General features: G+C 53.6%; 1 protein-coding gene across 6 annotated transcripts in view; it reads left to right on the top strand.

The window, feature by feature from the left end:
* FOXP4 (forkhead box P4) overlaps nt 1–20,155 on the top strand; it is a 122,873-nt gene extending 102,718 nt beyond the window's left edge. For 4 of the 6 annotated variants that reach the window (XM_019546668.1, XM_019546665.1, XM_019546666.1 and 1 more), the window contains exons 14-17: nt 7,406–7,527; nt 8,522–8,588; nt 9,179–9,369; nt 10,032–20,155. In XM_019546668.1, the coding sequence (XP_019402213.1) occupies nt 7,406–7,527; nt 8,522–8,588; nt 9,179–9,369; nt 10,032–10,176 (525 nt within the window). In that variant the 3' untranslated portion in view covers nt 10,177–20,155. The remainder of the gene's footprint in view (nt 1–7,405; nt 7,528–8,521; nt 8,589–9,178; nt 9,370–10,031) is intronic. The other 2 variants (XM_019546671.1, XM_019546669.1) reach the window with 1 other exon arrangement.
* Nucleotides 20,156–21,253: the final 1,098 nt, after the last annotated feature.

The raw sequence follows: 21,253 nt of genomic DNA, 5'->3' as shown, positions 1-21,253 counted from the left end.
AGTTCTCTACTCTTTGCACCCAGCTTCATCACCCCCACCCCACCTGCTTATCAACCTCAGCATCCGATAACCTAAGAGGGGACAGTCGGGTGGTGACAGCATGAATTTAATACCCACCTGCCACGGGGGACAGGGTGCCATACAGTTAATTGTCTCAACTCAATTAGACTCCTGTGCGTGGAGCATCAGCACGTGTGCAAGTGTCCTCCAGCCACAGCTGGCGGTGGAAGAGGGAGGGTGGTGTCAGCTGGGGAGGGCAGGCAGTGGTGCGCCAGACTGTGCCCGCTGTCCAGCTGACCCTTTCGCTCCCCTCTGACTGCAGAGAGTGAACTGTGATATTAAGCAGCTCCGGAGGGGGAAGAGATCAGCTAAACAAGGCCAGGAAGGACCGTGGTCATTTCCAAGGGCTCCGGGAGCTCCTGCACCGGTCATCAAGTCCCCCTGATGGCTCCTGTGCAGTATTGCAATGGAGCAGCGTTGCACGCCGCATCGGCACGGTGTGAAAACTCAGCCCTGCGTGCCTCACACGTGGGGTCTTGCTGGGACCATCGCCACCGCGGGGCTGGCAGAAGCACCAGTCTTGGAGATGCACCCACCCTGCCTCTCCTACCAGCACCCTGAGCGAAATAACAGCCAGGACACGGCTCTGGGGGTCGGGAGTCCTGAGTTATCGCTTGCTCTGGGAGAGGAGAGGCACCGGTGACCAGAGCAGGGGTGGGAGGCTGGGGGTCCGGGAATGAGGCCCAGGGGCAGCGGGAAGTCAAAGCCGCTGGTTTCGGTTGTCGTTCTTCTGCAGGAGCAACGTCTCCTGGGCCTCAGTTTCGCCGTCTGTTAAACTAAAAACGAGGATTTGGGCCGAGCTGGTCCCAGGTTTCCCCCCTGACAACATCTGACAGTGACACAATGCCCTTTTCTTGCCTTCTAGGAAATGTTCATAGGAAACTTTTCATTTTTTCCCCCTCTAGCTTCCATTTTTCAACTGAAGATTTTTCTCATTCGGAGGGAACCGCCTTCATTCCCTTTCACTGTTCTTTTTTTTTTTTTCCCCCCCTTTCTTTCATCCCCTCCCCCCTTCTCCTCGTTATCTGTTTTGAAAGAGGAGGCAGTCTGGGAGTTTACTGGGTTTTAAACCCCCCCACCGCCAACCACAACACGCCCTTGTGGTGAGGGGATCAAGGACGTATTTCAGATTTCCCTCCAAACATGCAGCTCTCGGGTCCCATCTTTAGATGCTTTCCTAGAGGCTGGTGTGGGTCTCGTGTGCACAGCACAAAGAAAGCAAAGCGGGGGCGAGAAGACGGCGGTGTATGTGTTAGCACGGCAGAGCACGCAGCAAGGACCCCAGAGAAATGCAGAGCTCGAGGGGGCAGGGGTGGGGGGGAAAGGCAGGGCCAGGGCCATAAAGCAAACATCATTAGAAAAGACAAAGATGAGGAGCAAACAGAACAGCCAAGCCTGGCGCTAAACAAATACGTCCTCAAAATACAAAAGCCACATTAAAATGAGGCAGGCAAGGCCGCCTGCAAGCCCAGGACAGGAGACCAGGCGGGAGAAACGCCCCCATTGTGGCACCGCGTCTCCTTTCGGTGCCCTATTCCCCTCCCCTCCTTTCCCGGTTATTTCTGGATAGACTGGAAGCGCCTTGGGGCAAGGCCCCTCCTGCACGCTGTGTTTGTCCGGGCCAGGGACACCCAGGCTCGGATCCCCACTGCCGCCCCGGTGCAAATCACGGTAACGCTAGCGAGTCTGCACTGGCTCCCCGTCGGCGCCTCCCGAGACAGCTCCGTTAACTTCGGGGGCTTTACATCCCTGCCAGAGAGACGACTTTCCATCACAGGACATCCCAGGGCATTGGATAGGAATGAAAGTACAGGAGAGCATTAGAAACCTATAAAACCAACAGGGAACACGGCTCTTTCGTGAAGCTGTTTTGAACCCTCCTGTCCAACTCTGGAAGACCATTCTCTATTAAATTCTGTGGGATGCTTTAAAAAAATAATAAACCTCCTCCGGCGGCCTTTGTGAAATTCTGGAGGACCTACCCTCAAGCCTGCTGCGCCAAATGGTTTTGATTTAGCTTTTGCCTCTGTAAAAATAATGTGCGCACGCACACGCGGTCGGGTGTTGTACCATGAGGGCAGGACGATGCTTACAGCAGGGTTACTGAGTTATTGCTGTACAGTGCCATGGTATTATTTTTTAATAAGGGTTATGTCCTCGTTGTGCCTTTCGCCTTTTAATCAGGTCTTTGTTTGAAAGAGGAATCCCGTTTACTCACAGGAAGGGAGGAGGTGGGAGCACGCCAGCAGGGTCTGTCCAGCAGGTTTATCCATAAGCTGCCTGCAGAGGGGGGAGGAGAGGGAGTCATTTCTTTGCCAGATGGAGGGCATGGGTTCAAGGGCAGCAGTAGGGCCTAGGGTAGAGCAAGACCTGCATCCTTTGGGTCCTGTTTGGGAGGGAGCTGCAGCTGCTGGAGTGGCATCTCTCCAGCAAGGCATCGCAGGGATGGGCAGAAATGCGGCAGAGGCTGGAAGCCCGATACCTGCTTGGCATAGAGCAAAATGAGAGGAAGTGCAAATGAAGGCTTGGAAAGATTCGACGTAGCCTGGTGCTGTGGGTAGGGCACAGGATGAAGAGCCAGGGCGCCTGGTTTTTATTCCAGGCTCCGACACCGATTTGTTCGGTCACCCTGGGCACGTCCGTCAGTCTGTGTTTTCCCCTCCTGCCCATTGTCTGTTTAGATCGCTGCTTCTCACGCGGGGTGCCGCGGCAGCCTGGGGTGCCTTAAGATCCTTTTAAGAGGGTGATGCGGTGTTAGCACTGGTAGGGGTGCAAACATGACTCACAAGATTAAACCCAGAGATGTCAAACAGGAGCTCATGGGATGTAAAGCATTCGGCCCTGTTGTGGTCTTTCTGGGTTCCTTGCAACAGAAGAACTGCTCTCTGATTTTTCTGTAGTCAAAAAACAAGTGAAAACCAAGAGCTGGCATTTTCTGAGGGGTGCCTTGCATCTAAAAAGGCTGAGAAGCACTGCTTTAGATGTTAAGCTCCTTGGGGCACGATTTGTCTCTCACTGGATGTCTGTACATCTAGACCTTGATGGCACTGGTGTCTCCGGGTGAAGATGACCAGAGTTTGGGCCCAAATCAGCGAGCTTTCTGGTTTGGACACCTCTGAAATCTGAGGAAAGACTTTGTCTGGACTCAAGCCTCATGGATCTGGCCATGGATGTGCACCTCTTGGCTTAACCCTCATTTTAAGAAATGACTGTCCCCAGGGGAAGCAACCCGCCCCCAAGCATTCAGACTTTTCTACATGGAAACCCAAACCCCGCTCCTCAAAGCCACTTGGACTGAGTACCTGTCACCGGCATGTGCTGCTGTACCCAACTCTGATGAGCGATTGCCCGGGTAGGAGAGGAGCCTGCGTACAAAAGGAGCACCTGGCCATCCCATAGCCCTCAGGGCAGAAGGGTGGACCCCACAGTGGAGCTACACATGGCTTCATAGGAATGGCAGAGGCCTCCAGTATGCGAAGGGCAGGCCAGTAAAAGGCAGGGTGGATTTGCATCTTCTAGGCTAACCAAACTAGAGATAAGTATATATCTATAGATATATGTATTACTACATTTTCGTGGGCTGAAACCTCCTGCATTAGATGCTGTGAGCACAAAGCTGTGTGTATGTGAGAGAGAGAGAAATGTGAATGCAAAAGCAGAAGGGTGGGGGGGTGTTGGGAGAGACAAACAGGCAGGTAATAAACCCATAAGAACAAGGGACTCACCAAAGCTACTCCAGGTGATGGGCTAAGAGTTCGTAGTCCCTGCTTAAGCCACACTTAGCACAGTCCAGTCTGTGGGTGATTTCTTGTCCCGGTATTGCCCGTTCAAATCAGTTCCTTGAGGTTTGCTGCCTGAGAGATCAGCAACGGAGGGTCCTTTCTAATGCCAGCGGCGGCCCCCTTGTTGCCAGAAGCCACCGCATCCGAGAGCCACGCTGTGATCTCAGCGGCACCGATGGAGACCATTTCCCACTTGCGTTTGCCTGGCTTGGGCAGGAGCGGGGACTGATTTACGTGCGAGAAACCAAATGCCAGGCCTCCATGCCAGCAGGTCGGGCTGGTAGCAAAGGGATCGGCGTGCAGCTTCGGGGAGATGGATTCGGTTCCCTGCCTCCTCACGATCTCTCTTGTGACCTTGACTTGGGTGAGGCGCTCATGGGCATCTGAGTGACGGAGGAGGCTGTGTGCACACTTGGAAGACATTACTGGTGTATGACTACTACGCTGGCGAGGGCGGTCGGGAATACCGCCTCTTCACACCCCGATCTCCCTCGTTGTGCTGGCAAGTGTCTGTAGGGGAAAGGCGGTCTGGGCCGTGTTTCAGCACCGTAGGGCTTAAACTCTCTTGACTTGGCCTTAATCTCACTTCCAAAGGGCTGGGGGGGAATTTCCCATATTGCTTTGAAGCCTTGAAACTTGTTACCCTTGGTGTGTCCCTGCCTCCTTTTCCCCGTCTGTAAACCAGAAAGAATAACCCTTCCTATATGCGGTGAATACAGGCTGTCTTGGGACAGGGCTGTCTCTGGTTTGGTGTATGTACAGCTCCTAGCACGAGGGAACACCGGTCTCAGCTAGGGCCTCTGACCTCCACAGTCTTGGTGAAAATGCCACAGAGCAGCCGCTGACCCGGTACCCCTGAGAAGCAGCCTTACTGGGGGGACTGGGTGTGCCAGCATCGCTGGTGGCATCACGTCAGCACAAGCAGATAAACCTGTTCTGAGCTGGGGAAGAAATCACGCTTTGGTTTGTTTGGGGCTTTAAATGGGGGAAGAGGAAGAAAAAGTCCAATCTGATGCGTTTCCGGGAACCGTAACGCTTTCCAGCACGGGGCTTTCGTCCCTGTCTCTCCTTTTGCCTTGTTGTCTTGGCCAGCTTCTTTGTTTATACGGCCCCCGTTCGACCTTTTAAATTGCTGTTAATGTTTTAGCGTAACGAATTAGTCTCTCATCACGAATCAGGACTCGAAATAAAAAAAAAAAACCCTCCGAGGCCAACTTCCTGAAATTGGGGTCATTCTCATTTGCAAGGCAGAGAATCTGAGAACCTTAATGCAAGGAAATTTATTCAAAGGCAGAGCCCCGGCGTGATTAGGCCCTTTGTAATTATAGCTCGGAGAGATTCCACTCCAGCCTCCTGCCTCCCTCATGGATTAGCAAGTGAGTCGGAAAAATACACAGGATTTAATTAGAGGCAAATTAAAATTGGTAATGAAATAGGGGCAGTAGCAAATGGCAGGGAGTTGGAAGGGGAAAAGGGAGCCGGTCTCTCTCGGGGCTGCGCCGTCGGCCTACGTGTGCGTCTCTTTATTTTACATTTAGAAATGTAAAGATGGGGCGACGTCAAGAATAAAGGGAGGGAAAGGACCAAAAATAAATAAATAATGGCTCGCTTGGCGGCGCAGCTCCACGTTTTGCGGTGGACGAGACTGCCTCGTGGATCTCAGCCCCTTCCCTGACCCTGTCTCGCCCTTCCTCGCACTTCCAGCCACCCCCTCGAGACTGAGCCGAGCAAAGCCCGGTGAAGGGGTGGACGGCTCCTATCCTGCTATCAGCTGATGCCCTTGGGTTCCCCTTGGCCCTACCGGGAGGTGATGCCGGCCAGTGCTTGCAGGGGAAGCCGGTAGTTTCTTGGGGAATAGATGGTGGATTCTCCTCGTGGTCAGGAGCCCGCGTAGGCACAAGCTTCTTGACGGAGGAGTGGAGCCGTCCCCACCCACCCGTGCCCTTCCCGCCTCGTTCTTCTCGTGGCAGGCATAATGTGCAGCCAGGTATCTTTGAGGGGGGAGAGGGATAGTGGAGGGAAGGAGGAGGGTGCAGTGGTTGAAGAGCGTTTGTTTGGGACTCCTTCCTCCACGACTTGCTTTCCGTGTGGCTTTGGACAGAGTGCCGCTTCCTTCTCTCTACGCTTCCAGTCCCCACTGGGATACCGGCTCTGCGATAGCTCCCGAAAGAGCTGTAGGGAAAAGCGCATTACCAGGTCTGAAGTGTTCAGATGCAAGCACCTGTAAAAGTGGCTCAGATGAGGCTCCAAGGCTGTGCTGAACGTATTAGGAGCCAGGGGATGTCAGCACACCCTGAAAAGAGATCTTGGATCTTGTCTCTTGGAGCCTGCTACTTCCTTGGGTTTCCTGTGACCTAAGGGCCATGAAGAAAGATGCTCCCTACAGTGGGCAGAGACCAGCAACTGCAGGAGGAGATGTGCAAAGCAATGACTGAGACCTTGTGCAGATCGTCCTTGTCTTGAGTAACATTTGGGGCTTGGCAACTTGAGGATCAGTAATGGGATATGAAGTATAAGTCACCAATAACTCAAGTAAATACCATTTTTGGCTTTCTGCTAGGTCCCTGGTAGGGCAGTGGCTATGCAAGTTGAATTAAGCAGCACCTTACTGTGGGCATGTTCCCCCCGCCCTGCCCCTGCGTACACGCAGTCTCTTCAGGGGAGGTGAAAGGCAGCACCAGGAAAGCCTGCACCGGCACTAGGGCTCGCTCCCACACTGTTTACCAGTACTACAGTCATGTAAAACCTACCTGCGTACCCGCGCCTCATCCCTGCTTGCAGGGCAAACCTCTCAGAGTTAAGGAGCACTCCTCCAGAGGTGTGGGCCGGCTCTGCGAGTACCGCAGGATGCCACATGCCCTACTCATGGTGAGCGGGATGTTTTCAGATACGCTACCATGTGGCTCTGTTCGATCATGGCTCGTTAGAAAATGAGGGTGGGAAGGGACCTCACCAACCCCTGATCAAAGCAGGCCCACCCCCAACTAGATCATCCCCGCCAGGGCTTTGTCTAGCTGGGCCTCAAAAACCTCCAAGGATGGAGAGTCCACAACGTCTTTGGGTAACCTGTTTCTGCACTTTACTACCCTCCTAGTGAGAGTTTTTCCTAATACCCAGCCTAAACTTCCCCCTGCTGCAAAGTGAGGCTACTGCTCCTTGTTCTGGCATCTGCCCCCACTGAGAACAGTCCAGCTCCATCCTCATCGTTACCACCCTTCGGGGAGTGCAAGGCTGCTATTAAATCCCCTTTCCGTCTTCTCTAGACTAAATAAGCCCAGTTCCCTTGACCTCTCCTCAGATATCATGTGCCCCAGCCCCGCAACCATGTGATTTGGTTCCAGCTTACAAGCCTGCCTTCCTGGATAGGAGGCGGGAGGCCGTAAGCATCCTCCCCCACCACTGCCTGTTGCTCATCTGCACGAGGGATGGATTTCGGGGCTGTGAGGTTGCGGTGAGCAGCAGGGGAAGAGGAGCCAAATGGCTAACAGCGGGGTGGGAGGGCAGGGGGGCCTCAGCTGTGACCCTGTGCCCTGCTTTAGCTCTCCCCTCTCTTCTGCCTGCAGAATGCCGTGCGCCACAACCTGAGCCTGCACAAGTGCTTTGTGCGAGTGGAGAACGTCAAGGGAGCCGTCTGGACGGTCGACGAGAACGAGTACCAAAAGCGAAGGCCACCAAAGATGACAGGGTGGGTCTTGGTATTTTCTGCTTGCCCCGGAGCTGACCTGGCCGAGAAAATCGCCTCGTCAGGAGCTCCTCTGGGAAGGCAAAGTTTGGGGACCAGCTCACCTCTAAAGCAGTCACTCACTGGAGTTAGAGGGAATGAAAGACAGCCCCAGCCCTACAGCAGCTCTCTGGACACCTCCGCTACGCTCCTGATCTAGCCAATGCTCCCTCCAGTAATCTGTAAGCTAGCCGCATCTGGTAAACCTAAGGTGGACTTGAACTAGGAAGTCTGGATCAGAAATCTCCCCCTTCCTTCCCGTAAGGACATTCAGATCCAGGTTTGTGCCCCAACCCCCACGCTCAGCGAAGTCTTTCAGTTAGACTGTGCATTGCCTGCTTGCACGCAGCCCCCCAGCCCAGGTCTACAGCTGGCCTGTAGGTGCCACAACTGCCCTCGTGCAGGCACGCCTGTCAGCGTGCAAGTGGAGCCTTCACCAATACACGTGCAACAGTATTCCGTAGTGCAAGCCCATATGGGCACATGCTTGCTTCTCGTGATGAGATCTGCATCCTGGAGGCACTGCCATTGCCTCTGGGGGAAAGCTGTTGCCCAGAATCCTGACTGTAATAGCTCATTTCTTTTGCCCCCTTTCTGGAGAAGGTAAAGAGACAAACGAGAGAGGAAAGGAAACAGGGCAAGGGGACAAGGGGCAGAGAAGAGATGCAGATGCAGAAAGGGATTGGAAAGAAGCTGACTGAAAAAGGTGGGAGGAAGAAAAACCTAAGAAAAAAGCGTGGGGCTGGGGAGAGGTGATGCAGATGTGTCTGCTTTAGATCCCCATGCTTCATGCTTCCTCTGCCTCCCCAAGCATCTCCGCAGGAAGCACGGGGCTGTGAGGATGTTGGAGTAGGAGGCTCTGACGCTGCCTTGCCCTCAGTGGGTAAACTCCCATCTCCTGCTTTTCCCAGGCCAGGAGTGTTAAGCAATGCCTCTTTTTGGTTTCTCTCTGCTGCAGGAGTCCAACCTTAGTCAAAAACATGATTTCAGGACTCGGTTACGGAGCACTTAATGCAAGTTACCAGGTAAGGCCTCTCCAGATGGTGCCAGCCTCTCCCCACCTTCTCCCTGCAGTGCAATAGCCCACACCACACCTTGTTTCTCAGCCCACCACAGCCTGCCTCCATGACATGAAATCTTTGAGTGCAGCAGCAAATGCACCTGACAACCATGGGATGATTAATCTTACTATGGCCTTATCCCATAGGGTGAACCTCTGAGCAGTAACGCCAGTTGTCACATAGTCCCTTGCCCCAAGAATGCTAATTGATCCAGCTGGTTACCTTTCTCTTCAGTACCAGTGACTTGAAGAGCCCCAGCCCCAGGGAACAGGAGGTCTGGAGCTGCCTGATCTCTGCGATCAGGTTCTCGGCAACTTTGCCTATTGATAAGCTGAGCATCGGAGCCCACCCTGTCTTGTATCACAAAAACATTGCCCCTTCTGTGCCTCACTTTCCCCTTCCTGGGTTCACCTTGAGTTGGGAGTAGTTGGGAGCAAAGGCAGATTGTGGCTGAGCCCAGTTTCCAGCTGACTTTTGTGTGGTTACAAATGTGCCTGGTCTCATGGGATCAGCCAGGGCTGCCTTGCGTACTGCTCCCATCATCACCCCACTAGTTGTCTTGTGTCTCCCTGGTGCAGGCTGCCCTGGCAGAGAGCAACTTCCCCCTCCTGAACAGCCCCACCATGATCAACACCAGCTCCACCAGCGGCATGCTCCACGTCGGCCACGATGACGTGAGCAGCACCGTGGAACAAGTCAACAGCAACGGCAGCAACAGCCCGCGACTTTCCCCGCAGCAGTACAGGTGAGCTGGCGCGTCGGCATCTCCTGGGTGCGTCTGCGGTGTTTAGAGGTAGTGATGCCTGGGCTAGGCATGGGTCTGGTCAGCAGGCAAAGCTGCGGCGGAAGCGGGGAGACCCTGGTGACTCTTCTGAGACTGCCCAAACCACAAGTGTGGAAAGCGCTGCACTGTCTGGGTGGCACGGAGGTGATCGGTACCCCCTTAGGGCTCTGGCCGCTGACCTCGGAGCTGGAAGGCAGAGGTCCAAGGGGGTGCCTAGTGCCAGGGTTTTGCCTGAAGCTTGTATTTAGTGTGAATGAGCCGCCATAGCCTGATAAAGCATTTTAATGGACTGACAGGTGAATGGCAGTGACCTGATGGCCCTGCTCATGGGACTCCACACAGCCCATGCATCCCTCCACACCACCCTGGGCTGACTCAGAAGGGCACCCGCTGTGGAGAAGGGCAGTCCGGCCGTCGTGTGGCTGATGCCCACAAAGAAGCCATTTGTGGGGCTCGGGGGGCGTTGGTGCCTGTTGCACTGTGACCTCCAGCCGTCAGCGCAAAATGGCTCTTGGTTGCAGGCCCCGTTGATGTTGGCTGGATAGGCTCCGCACCCCATTCCCTAGCCCGCCTCGATTCTTCAGCGTAGGCTTTAAACCGCAACCGCCCTTGTCCCCCTGCAGCCACCAAGTCCACGTTAAGGAAGAACCAGCTGAGGCCGAGGACGACAGCAGGCCCGTCTCTCTCATGGCCAGCACCAACCAGAATGTGATGATCCCCGACGACAGGGACCTGGAGGAGGAGCTGCCGGTGGAAGACTTGTCTTAAGGGCCCTCCCTCCTGTCCTGGGGGCAAGCACTTCCCCCCTGCCCGGTCAGAGACATGGCAACGGCTCCCACCTCCTCGAGGTGACCTTCAGCGTTAACCTGTTTCTTAAAGGCACTTCCACAAAGCAAGAGGGTTTCTTCAGTGCGACCTGTTGCTGACGGCACGTCCCTCCTCCCTCACCTTCCCCGTACCCGTCTCGGTGACTCTGACAGGCTCCCAGAGCGGGGGCCGCGCAGAGCAGCCGGGGAACGAGAGAGTGTTGAACCCCCACCCCCACCCCCCAGTTAGAGACTGGTGAACGAGGATGGTAGGTTGTTCCTATCCGAAAATTTTCTCCCTCCTTTCCCCACGCCCCCAACTCCGTGGCAAAAGGAAGACGGCTCCTGTCGCATCGGTTCTTTCTCAGTATTTTGCCGGGTCTCGGTCCACGCCTGGGCTGTTCCAGTGGGCTGCTTTGCACCGTGTGGTTGATCTTTTCCGTCACCGAGCCACGTTCTGCCCTCCAAGCCTCGCGCCCCCGTCAGCTTTCCCGGCGACGCCTCCCCGCTGCGAAGAATCAGCTGTGAAGTCAGAAGCCCGCCGATTGCCTCCCCTCTCCTCATTGCACTAGGAGAAACCTTGAACTCCCCCCTCCCTCATGCACGCCACCTCCAGATATCCAAGCAGCGGCGGGACACGAGACCTCTGCAGCGGCCTGGAAGTTCACCCCGTGCCCATCTTGGTTTGTTTCCTGGCTGGAGATGAAAAGCAACAGTTGGGCCCGTGGGAACTTGAGCCTGCTGTAACCTCGCGCAGCCCCGTTGCGCCGTAGCCTCCAGTGGGTCTTAGCGCCAAATACTAAACCACTTGGAGAACAGAGTAGCCAACCTGTGTTTGTCTCCCCTCCCTCACCCTGTCTGTTCCCAGTCCCGGCCTGCTCCGGGCGGCAGTGAGGTGGCGGTGGTCATGACCCGGTTGAACACAGATGCTTCACAGTAAGGGCAGATGCTCAAGACACAAAGAAGGGGGGGATGCCTTTCCCTTCCCCATCCCCTCCTGTGAAAATGTCGGGAGGCTGCCAGGGGCCCGGCTAAAAGCCAGTGCCTGGGCCCCAGAGAGCAAAACGGGGGGTCAAATGGGAGTTTGAGTTCAGGGAAAGACTCGAGCCCTTCTCTGCAGGATGCTGTACCTGACCGTCCCCTGCCTACCCTCCATCCCCCTTTCGTCTCCCTGTCTGTGAAATGTTCTCACGGGGTGAACTGTAGAGCAGGGCCTCCGCCCGCCTTGTTGAGCCTTCCTCTGCCCTTCCCTGCTGCAGAGCACGTCAGGGAAGGGTAGAGCATGGAAGGTGTGTCTGGTGAGCTGTCCTCGCCCGGGTTGTCCGGCGAGTCCTGGTTTGTATTAGCATAGCTGACCCATGCCAACCAGCCGAATCGAAAGGAGGAAGAATGGGGCCTGGACAGGTTCTCTGAACTGAAGCAGAGCTTGAGCTGCCTTAGCTGACAGCGCAGATCCTAAAGCAATACATACTATAATGCCACTGCTGCAGCTTGGGAGGAGAGGACCCTTTGCTTCAGTAGCTCGTGAGTGTTAAGCAAGCCCCAGTCTCCCGGCTTGTGCAGCGCGGAGCCTGGAGTCCTGCCACCCTTCCCATGTTGGAGGCTCGGGTACAGAGTATTGTGAGCTAGTCGCAGTCATCCGCTTTTGAGCTCTTTCTTTCTTGTTTGTCACGATGGGAAGATACCAAATGATGTCTAGGGGTAGAAGGTCCGAACTTCAGGTGCACAGACGGGATGTTAATGCCAAAAAAAAAAAAAAAGCAACCAAACGTCACCCCCTTTTTTTTCCTCCCCTCTTGTTTTTGTCAGTCGTGTTCGTTACCTCACGTCACACCCCGGGACGCAGCACACCCAAGGGCTTCCCTCTTTGCAGCAACCTGCCAAAGGTTTCTTTTGCTTGGCTTAGCCAAAGGGGCTCCCAGGAGCGGTGGGCGAGATGAAGCTCTGGTTACGGGGGTGGGTTCTCACGTTGAAAGATGGGCATGTTTTGAAAGGGTTTGGTCTCTCGCTAGGTCATCCCAGTGGGTCTTCTCTAGCCTTTGCCCAGTCCTTTGTGACTTCTGCAAGCCTCGGTGTTGAGCACAGCGCAAGAGCTCGCACTCATCGCTGGCGCGCACAAAGCAGCTCTTGCCTCTTCTCTCCACACAGCCCTTGCCTTCGCTCCCTTTCCCATCCCAAAGGCAAACGGCAAAGAAAACCTGGAGAAAACCCGACAGACGTTCAGCATCTCCCGCTTGTACTATGGTTCCCCGTGGTGTGGGTGGGCTGACGTTCGGCCACCAGCCATAAAGGGGTGTCCCTGGGGTGATGGTGGCCCCAGGCTGCTCAGATCCAAGCATTCCCACAGCAACGCCTCCAGAAACCTCTCCCCATCTCCATGGGGCTGAAAGCTGTCCCCGCTATTTACCCACCCAGCCCAGCTCTAAGGACTAGCAGCAAATACCTGGGTGCTCCCTGGAAGTCGGGCCTCATTTCTCTTTGCAGTTTCCCCTTTAAGTATGCCAGATGCAGGCTCAGTTCAACAGCGGAGTCTGCAGCACAGGTTGTGCAGGGGAAGGAGTTGGGGCCAAGGGAGGGGAAGGCACTTGGGGGATTGATTTAGGGTCTCAGGAAGGAAGTGGGTTGGGACACAGGCCCATCTTCCGCTCAGGCAGCAGCTCCATAACGTTGCCTGGTGCTTTCAGATCCGTGGGGTGACATGGCACTAAGGGGGCAGGGAGAGAAGCGTGGCAGGCCCTCAGCTGGGATAGCTCCCAGCAGGGGCTGTCCCTTGCTGAGGACTCGGTGTTGGGATCCTTAGGGCAGCATGTGCGCTGGGTGCCTTAGAGCTTGCAGGTGCCCCTTCCTTTCTGGCTACCTCCTGAGCCTGCTCACAGGCCCTTAGCTGCGGTCAGCGAGTGGCATCTCATCCCATGCTGTCAGCAGAGCCCAGAGCAGATAGCTCCAAAAGAGGCTTCCCAATCAGGTTTGGCCTGACGATCCTTCCTGTTAAATCCCATCTGAGGATCATCTTCCTCTTCCCTCTCAGATGGTGCCCAGAGCCTCAGGGTCCCCCTGTCCATTGCCAGCCCACCCAGACTCTCTCCCAGATCCCAGAATGACTAGTCTGGAGGGGGGCAGAGGCGTCACTGCAGAGCAGTGCTAGGAGTTTGCGCCCACTGCATCCCCTGCCGGGCCATGGGCAGAAGGCAAGGCTGGGGCCGGACCCCTTCTATGAGAAGCTGTTTGTTGCAGTCCTCCAAAAGGAAAGGTCTATATAACAGCTAAGTAGTGTAGCCCCTACACTGCTGGCCTGGCAGCCTGTGCTTGCTCAAAAGTATTTCATTGTTCAGCATCAGCCCATAGTTTAACCCAGCTGCTGGGTGAGGCTCCCAGGTCTTCGAAGTCTTGAAAGGCGTTTTGAGTTCGGAGGTGGTTGCGTTCCCTGCGAAAATGGCTCTTCCTTCGCCCGGATTTCCTTGTGCTCCCCGTTCCTTCAGTTCTGCCTCCTGTAGAGCCAGGCCCTGACTACTTTGCAACAGGGATTTCTTCTGTCTGGACCAAGTTGGGGATGAGGGGAAGGAAGAGCAACCTCTTCCCAGTATTGCAGCTGCAAGAGCTGAGTCGCACGGAGTCGGTCGGCAGTCGGCACTGCTGCCAGCACGCACAGCTTCGGTTCCCCAGAGCCCACGCTAGATGTCTCCACCGAACATGCCTTTCCCCCGCTTCTCACTTGTGTGTGTCTGAGGCCGCGGGAAAGTTCAGTCTTCCTGGGAGGTAAAATGTGAGGTTTAAAGGGAAAGAGCCCTTCATTGAGATGAGGGAAGGGAGAGGAGGAGAAGCAAAGGCAGCTGCGGCAAGTGGCAGAAGGCAATAGCAAATGTAACTTGGTCTCTGGATGCCTGTTTGGAAAACAGGGGGGGGGGGGGACCAGATAGCCACACACATCAGCAAACGGGAGGAAGGATGGGGTCTGGGCTCTTCCTCTACCTCCCAAACCGGTGGTGAGGTGCAGGAGCTGGGAATAAAACCAGAACTTTGCTCCTGGTCTTCCCAGCGTAGCTGGACCGCAGGTGGATCCCAGAGGCAGCAACCAGGCAGGGATACCGCCCCTGTTCTCAGAGCTCCTCTGCACCATCCCGCCTTGCCTCTTCTCTACCCAAGTTCACGCTGGTGCCGCCTCGAGACTGTTTTGCATTTGGCTTAACTGTTGACCAAAGAATTTTCTTAGGCCAGAAGCATAAACCAAAACATTTTGCTTAACCTGTGCATGTGCATATGCACGACGGCTTTATTCTGTTCTCTCCCTGCCAGCCAAAAAGAGAAGCCCATCAGGACTTTTCCCCAGAGGTCGGTTCCTTTCTAAGTTATTGTTTGAAACCAAAGTTTACAGGCGCTTTTTGTACACATGGATGAAGGTAGACCAAACTTAATGCTTTAGTGCTCTGCAGTAACAAAGCTCACGCTAGGGGCGAGCAGGGGTTGGAGACGTCTGTCTCCAGAGTTTCTTTGCATCTCGCGTCCCTCGGCCTCTTTCCTGCGGGAGCTCTATCTTATTTCAGCCTCAGACCCCCACTCCATTGCATTCACTATACAAATCTAAATCTTGCACTGGGGACCTTGTTCTGTTTTAGGGGACTGTAGCTGCTCCTTGATTTCATAAAGGGCTTCCCCCATTCTTTGTCCCCAGAAGTATTAGAGTCCCTTCCTCTCTTTGCCTTTGCTCAGTGGCAGAGATTCCTCTTTGCTCCGGCACCCAAATGTGCAGATCCTCTTGAGGATACAGCCAGCCTCCGAAGTATTTGAGTTTGCAAAGAGGAATAGGATGCCGAGTGCTACATTAGATGCACTGACCACTTGGGTGCTTTATCAGCTGCGTGCACTGGGGCTGGGAGCTTGTAAATTGTGGGCATCTTCCAGGATGAGCCAAAGTCGTAGCGCAGTCGCGTTCACTTTGGCGTGGCTATCTCCTTCCTGGTTTTAAGCGCTCTGCCTGGTACAACGTGTGTTCGTCAGGCATCCGCAGGTGCCGCTATGGACGTGGGCTGCCAGTATTACCGTGGTGTCTCTCGGTACTGTACAGTCAGGATGATGAGGGTTTGACTTGTTCGCTGTCCCTACTTGAGGAAGCCGTCTCTCTTCGGAAATATAATTGTCTCTGTTCAAACCAAAACCTCTGCCTCGCTGTCTGGGTTTGTTAACTCCAAGAGTCAAGGGGATGGGAGCACGTGTTGTTGAAACCTTCGGGGCCATCACCCACGTTGTAAGCCACCAGGAGAGGTTCAGACCGGCAGGGTGGGAGCAGTCGTGGATGCGTTCTGCCTCTTGAGCGGAGATGCCGACGCTTTATCTTAGTGACGTGGCTGTATTGGGATTTTGTGAGGAGCCTTAAGGCCCGATCCAAAGCCCCGATGCATCTTGTGAATTCAGACAGGCTGTGGGTCATGCCCTTCGTCGGACTGAAATGGAAACAATCTTCAGTCACTGTTAACATTCAGAGGTATAAAGTGGGTGCTCCAGGTCAGCTTCAACTCATGCCAAGGACCTGTCCTCATCACAGAAGTCAACACAGAGCAGTCCTCTAGCATCAGGTCCATTCTTGGGCTCCAATCCTACTGCATTTGAAATCAGTGGGAGTTGTCCTGAACGGACTTCATGTTTGCAGGCAGATGTTCCTAGAAAGTAAAAACTCCTTTGTGATGGACTGCGGAGAAATCGGATGCAAAGCTTGGTTCATTGTGAGACCCCCTAGCTTGCAATACCAGGGATGTGTCATTCTGACTATAGCTGGCTAGCTTTACAACACATTAGATGAAGAGGAGGAAAAAAAACCCTCCACTCACTCACTGCCTCGGAGACGGAAGTCAGTGTTTTATTACCAAGTTACTTAAAGTCGTAAGTGGAGTTTGCGTGCGTGTCTCTGGGGGTTCATGCCCCAGGTCTCTCCCGTCACAACTCCCTGCTTTCAGTCTACTGATAACCCGACTTGTGTGTGGTACGCCGGCTCGGTGTGGGGCCAGAGCAGTCTGGTGTGCGTGTGGGGTGGGAAAACCCCAGCCGAAAAGCGGATGTACTCTGGGAGCGTGAGGCATTTTCCCAGCCGCAGCAGACTCTTCTCTTTCTTCCCACTTTGTTTGCTTTTATTTTAAATGACCACACATCCCGCATGAGTAACTTCTTCTCATGGCACGGTCTCCATGTCTCGTGTCACTCCTTGTAGTATTCCACCATGCCACCGATGCGTGGCTGTCCCCACAGACTGGATATGCCCCAGAGCCAGCTGAAGTCTTTGGTATTTGGGTTTTTGGTTACTTCTAAGGAGAGTATTTTGTAAGAGGGTGCACACGAGCAGTGCCTAGGTCGCGATGAAAAAAACCCAGCTTCCATGTGGCCTCAAGGGTTTGCTTGCAGAGACTTAGTGGCAAGGTCTGACCTCTGAACAGACCCGTGTGTTACGCTGCAGGCTGAGATTTCCTGCCCTGCCACCCAATAAATGCAGCTTGATCTGGAATCTCACATTGCAGCTGGATGTTAGCAAGCCACCTCTGTGTCGCAGGATACAGATTTCCTGGCAAAGAGTCACCGGGATTGTACGCGAGCGTGCATCTTGAAGGGATACAGCTTGGCAAAAAAAATTGGTGTTTAGGAAACAGCGTGGTTTATGAGTCTCTTCCTGCATCCCGCTTCTTTAAATGACTAAACTTGTAAAAGGGGTTTAAAACTCTTAATGCCTTTTGCTCACTGTTGATATGGTTTGTTTGTTTTCTTCTGCACTTTTCCTTTTGAGAGTGAAACCGGCCTGTTTGGTGTCAAGAAAATATCTTGAATGCTCCACTTGCAAAACCGCACGTGCACAGACAAGCACTTAGGTTCATAGTGAGGTTCACGTCGTAGCTTGGATGCTGGGTTTCTCGGAGGAATAACCCACCCCAGTAATCCCACCCAGAACCAGTGGGAGCTGCCCTGCGTCTGAAAATCTGACCCACAACCAAATGAAAATCAGCCGGCAACCAAAATATGAAAAACTGATGCCACTGCTTTCAGGGTTGACTGCACTGGGAAAGAATATGTGCTAGTTAGGATGGCTTAGCTCCTGTTATAGGCAAAGATGGTTGTCTTGAAGTGCCAGCTGGTGTCATTTGGCATGGCTCCAGGGCTCACTTGCGATCAGAGGGTCAGGACGCACGTCTGTCTGCACAGACAGCCAGACTGACATCAGGGACACCAGTGACATCCAGTGCGGTCTGCGGGGTTCCATCAGCGCGAGAGAGGGGTCTTGGGTCCTAAGGGTCCCACTTCATGTTAACTCTCCAAAGACGTCTTTGCCAGCGTAGACCAGTGCCCCTCAACTAACCAACACTCAGCCATAGTAATGGCGTGAGAAGTGCTCCCTTACTCTTTAGAATAAATGAGATCCATCCAGAGATGCGCATAAAGCATAGGGAACACCACGTCCCTCTTCTCTGCCATGCAACTGGGTATAAAGCTCTCACTTCCTCTGCTGAAGCCTGTCCATCCTGGTGTTATCCTTGTGTTTCAGCAAAAGCATTAGCCCGATCCTGAAACTTCACAGCCTAAGCCTTGACACCAGCACCTCTTACCGTACTGGGTAAGCCAAATAGTTCCCTGCTGTCCTCAGTAGATGGATCACACTGCTTCTTAAAATATACACCTGTACGCCAATGCATGTGTCAAACGCATACAAACACACGTGCACGCACACAGCTGTCTAGAGGACGTGGATGAGAATGATGTTACAGAAAGAAAAGACTGTTTATTTGTGCTCCTTCCTCCTCTGCTCCTGAAATGTGATGTCTTTGATGCTTTTTTGCAATTCCTTATCCCTGGCTCAGAAGAGCGCCGTAGAAATGTATATTTAAATAGATGTGATTTGTTTTGAATTGTGCCCACGTTTGGAAGGTCAGACAGCTCTGAGCTTACCCCTTGTCCATCTCCGGCCAGCCGAGAAACGTGAAGCGCCTGTGCCACGTTAAATGAATCCAGTTCGACACTCAGGGGTAAATGTAGCTCATTCTCTTTGGTGCCTGGCGTGGCTTTTCCTGTTTATGTATACTTACAGTACAGTCCTGTAGAGACCACCTCATGGCTTCCTCTGCTTTCGGCCGAACGACGTACAGTACTTATGTGGGGGGGGCGTTTCTTATTTTCACCCATTGCATTTTTTTTTAACGGTTGTGTACTTTACCTCAATAACGCGTCTAACGTGGAAGGGAGGGGGAAGGATAAAGGACCAAAAGCGGTATGTGGCAGAAAGGTGTATGTCTGTATATATTGAGATATATATACACTGGTTTTAAACCTACTAACACGAGTGCTTTTTCTTTTCCATTGTTGGGTCCTTTAGCGCTCATTGCAGTATTCTGGGCAGGAAAACATCCCAGGAGGCTTCTGGCTCCTTTCTCGGAGCTGGGGAGTTGTTCTGCTGCATCCCACTGACTTTCCATGGAGTTTCTTCGCTCTGTCACTATGCCTTGGGTTTTGTGCTTTTTTTTTTTTTTCTTCTTCTTCCTTTTGTGTGTAGTTAGTATTGGTAGAGGTGCAGGAGAGGGGAGGCAGAGACAAACCAGAACAAAAAGGGAACCGGCATCCCAATCTAATCCTTTCCAATCTGTGCTGCTTTGGAAGGACAAAGAGGTGGAAGGCGGGGAGTTGCGACAAAAGCAGCGGTAGTCGAATTAAACCAAAGGTTCTGTTTTGTTTACATGGGTATCCAATGTCACCATTTTAATTATTATTAATGTTGTTGTTGTTGTTGTTTTTTCCTTGGAAGCTTTGTGGAAGTTTAGAGCCGGGGCAAAGCTGTGGCTGGACAGGGCGGCTGGATTACGAGCTGCCCACCGAGTCCCCAGGTTTGGCCCGCTATGACCGTAGGTGCCGTCAGCAAAGTGCGGCTCGCCAGCGGGCGTTCGGGTGTTGAGCGCTCGGAGGGAGGGTGGCGCTGGCTTGGCGGGGTGGCAGAATGGGGTTACCCGGGAAAAGCAGGAAGTGGAGCAGAGCCGGAACTGGTGGTCCCAGGGGTTTGCTGATCTAGGAAACTCTCCGTGAAATTATCGGCAAAGGATTGTTCCCCCACTGCCCCCGCGCACCTCTCCGTTCGCCTTCGGCACCAGTCAGAGCGCTGCCTCTCTGGCCACCACACAACCTAGGCAATAGTCTTCCAAATCTCTCACTGAATCTCAGGTGGCGGGAACCCCCCAAAACGCACGACTATAGTGACTTCTAATCCATATCGGCTTAGCTCGTCCACCATGCCACCCAGCCCCGACGTGGCTTCCTAGCGTGGGTATGTGGAAGGAGGAGAGGGAGTGTTAAGCGCATCCCAGGCCGGCCTGAGCTCACGTTTGCGGTACTCGCTGCCGTCAGCTGGCTCCCAGCTCTGAGCACGCTTGGTTGCAAAGGGACGTTGCTCTCCCTGCTCACGCTCCCCAGGCTTGGGACAAGGTGGAGGTCTGTGTCCGAAGAAACTGTTCCCGCTTTCCAAGTTTGAACCAAGCTCCCGTGCGAGCTTCATGCTCGGCAACTTCTCCCCTCCACGATTCTGACCCTTGAGACTGTTTCTCTTCCCTCGTGGTTCGGAGGGAGGCACAGGGGGAAGGTTTAGACCTCCAGGAACTTTATAATTTTATTTTATTTTTTTTGTCTGGCATTTGTCCGCCTAACGATCAGATCCTTCAGGAGGTGGAAGGTGGGAAGCGTGTGTGAAGGGGGGGGAAGGGAAGGTGGAGGGAGGATGTGTATAAACCTTGACCTTTTCTCTCCCCCCGTCCCCATCACTGCCATAGCCCCATGCTGTATAAAGGAAATAGCATTGCTGTGTATTTGTACTCTGAACTTCCGTGTGTCTGCTTTGGCAGACGGTAAACCCTTGTACAGTAGAACTAGCTGCATGTAATCTGTATGGACAATGGCATTATAAAATGCAATAAAATAAATTACCTATCCTGCTGTTGTGCTGCCTGTTATTTTTTCACCTCCCTCTTTCTCTCTGTTCGTGGGGATGGTGGGCAGGGGGTATAAATGCCAGCTTGGTCATCGAGGAGGAAGAAAATGACTCCTCCTGGTCTTTTCAGTGTTTAAAGTTATTTCTGGTTGGATGTCATAGTAAGGCCTTAAAAACTCAGGCATTTGGTAATCACCCCTGCTGCTTACATGTGCAGGACAATATGTACCTCTAATGCTGCCAACCAGAGAGATGAGGTCTGCCTCTCCAGTACTGCTGGATGGTCTGCATCCATCTCAAAGCCACGCAGGCTAGAGATAAGGGAAGGTGCATCTCCTTGAGCTTAAATCAAGATTGTTCCCTGCAGGACGCTGCTGTGTCTTGCTTCCCACCACCTCCTAAAGGTGCTTCCTCCTTGGCCTATCACTAAGGTCACAATCCTTAGCTTACCTGAAGCTGTTGTGGGAAACGTATGGCTTGGGTTGATTTAGCACTTGGAGCTAGTGCTTTTAACTGTTCGACTATAAGCTGTTTGCCAAGGCACGCGAGACCATTTTTGTCTGACCTCCAAACCATCATCCAGATCAGGAAGGTGGCAAGTGTGGAGCCTCTGCCCAGCTCCTTCACCACTGGTGCCTGCAACGGCATCAAGGGTTGACAATGGCAGCAGAAAGGCCTGGACTCCCGTCCCTGGAGCGGGGTATCTGCCTGTGATGGCTGCGAAGAGACCTTTAGTGCCGAGGTCTTGTTTGTGTGGGCCGAGGCAACGCCAGTGGAAGTCCTAACCCTTGGCTCCAGTGGGAGCCGAGCAGGGCCAGTGCCGAGCCCTTTACTTTCTTCAACCCCAGTTTGCGTCTTTGGCCAAAATCCCCCACTTCATACAACCCTCGAGAGGCTGTTATCTGTTGGCCCATGTGCACCCCAGAGGTGGCTGCGTGTTGGTGGCAGAAGCCTTTGGGGAACCTCCATGGGGCAAGGCAGCGCCGTGTTGCAAAAATGTCATTTTGCTTTGTGTTTGAACGTGCAGCAGAAAAGTTAGACTCGGGTTTGAGCATAGTGCTGGGGTGGTTCTTGCTTCATCCAAACCAGTAACTTCATC

This window comes from Crocodylus porosus, unplaced genomic scaffold (assembly GCF_001723895.1).
Source record: "Crocodylus porosus isolate Cpor-Errol unplaced genomic scaffold, CroPor_comp1, whole genome shotgun sequence".
In the NCBI taxonomy this organism is placed as follows: Eukaryota; Metazoa; Chordata; order Crocodylia; family Crocodylidae; genus Crocodylus; species Crocodylus porosus.
This window is presented reverse-complemented; position numbering and strand designations above follow the sequence as displayed.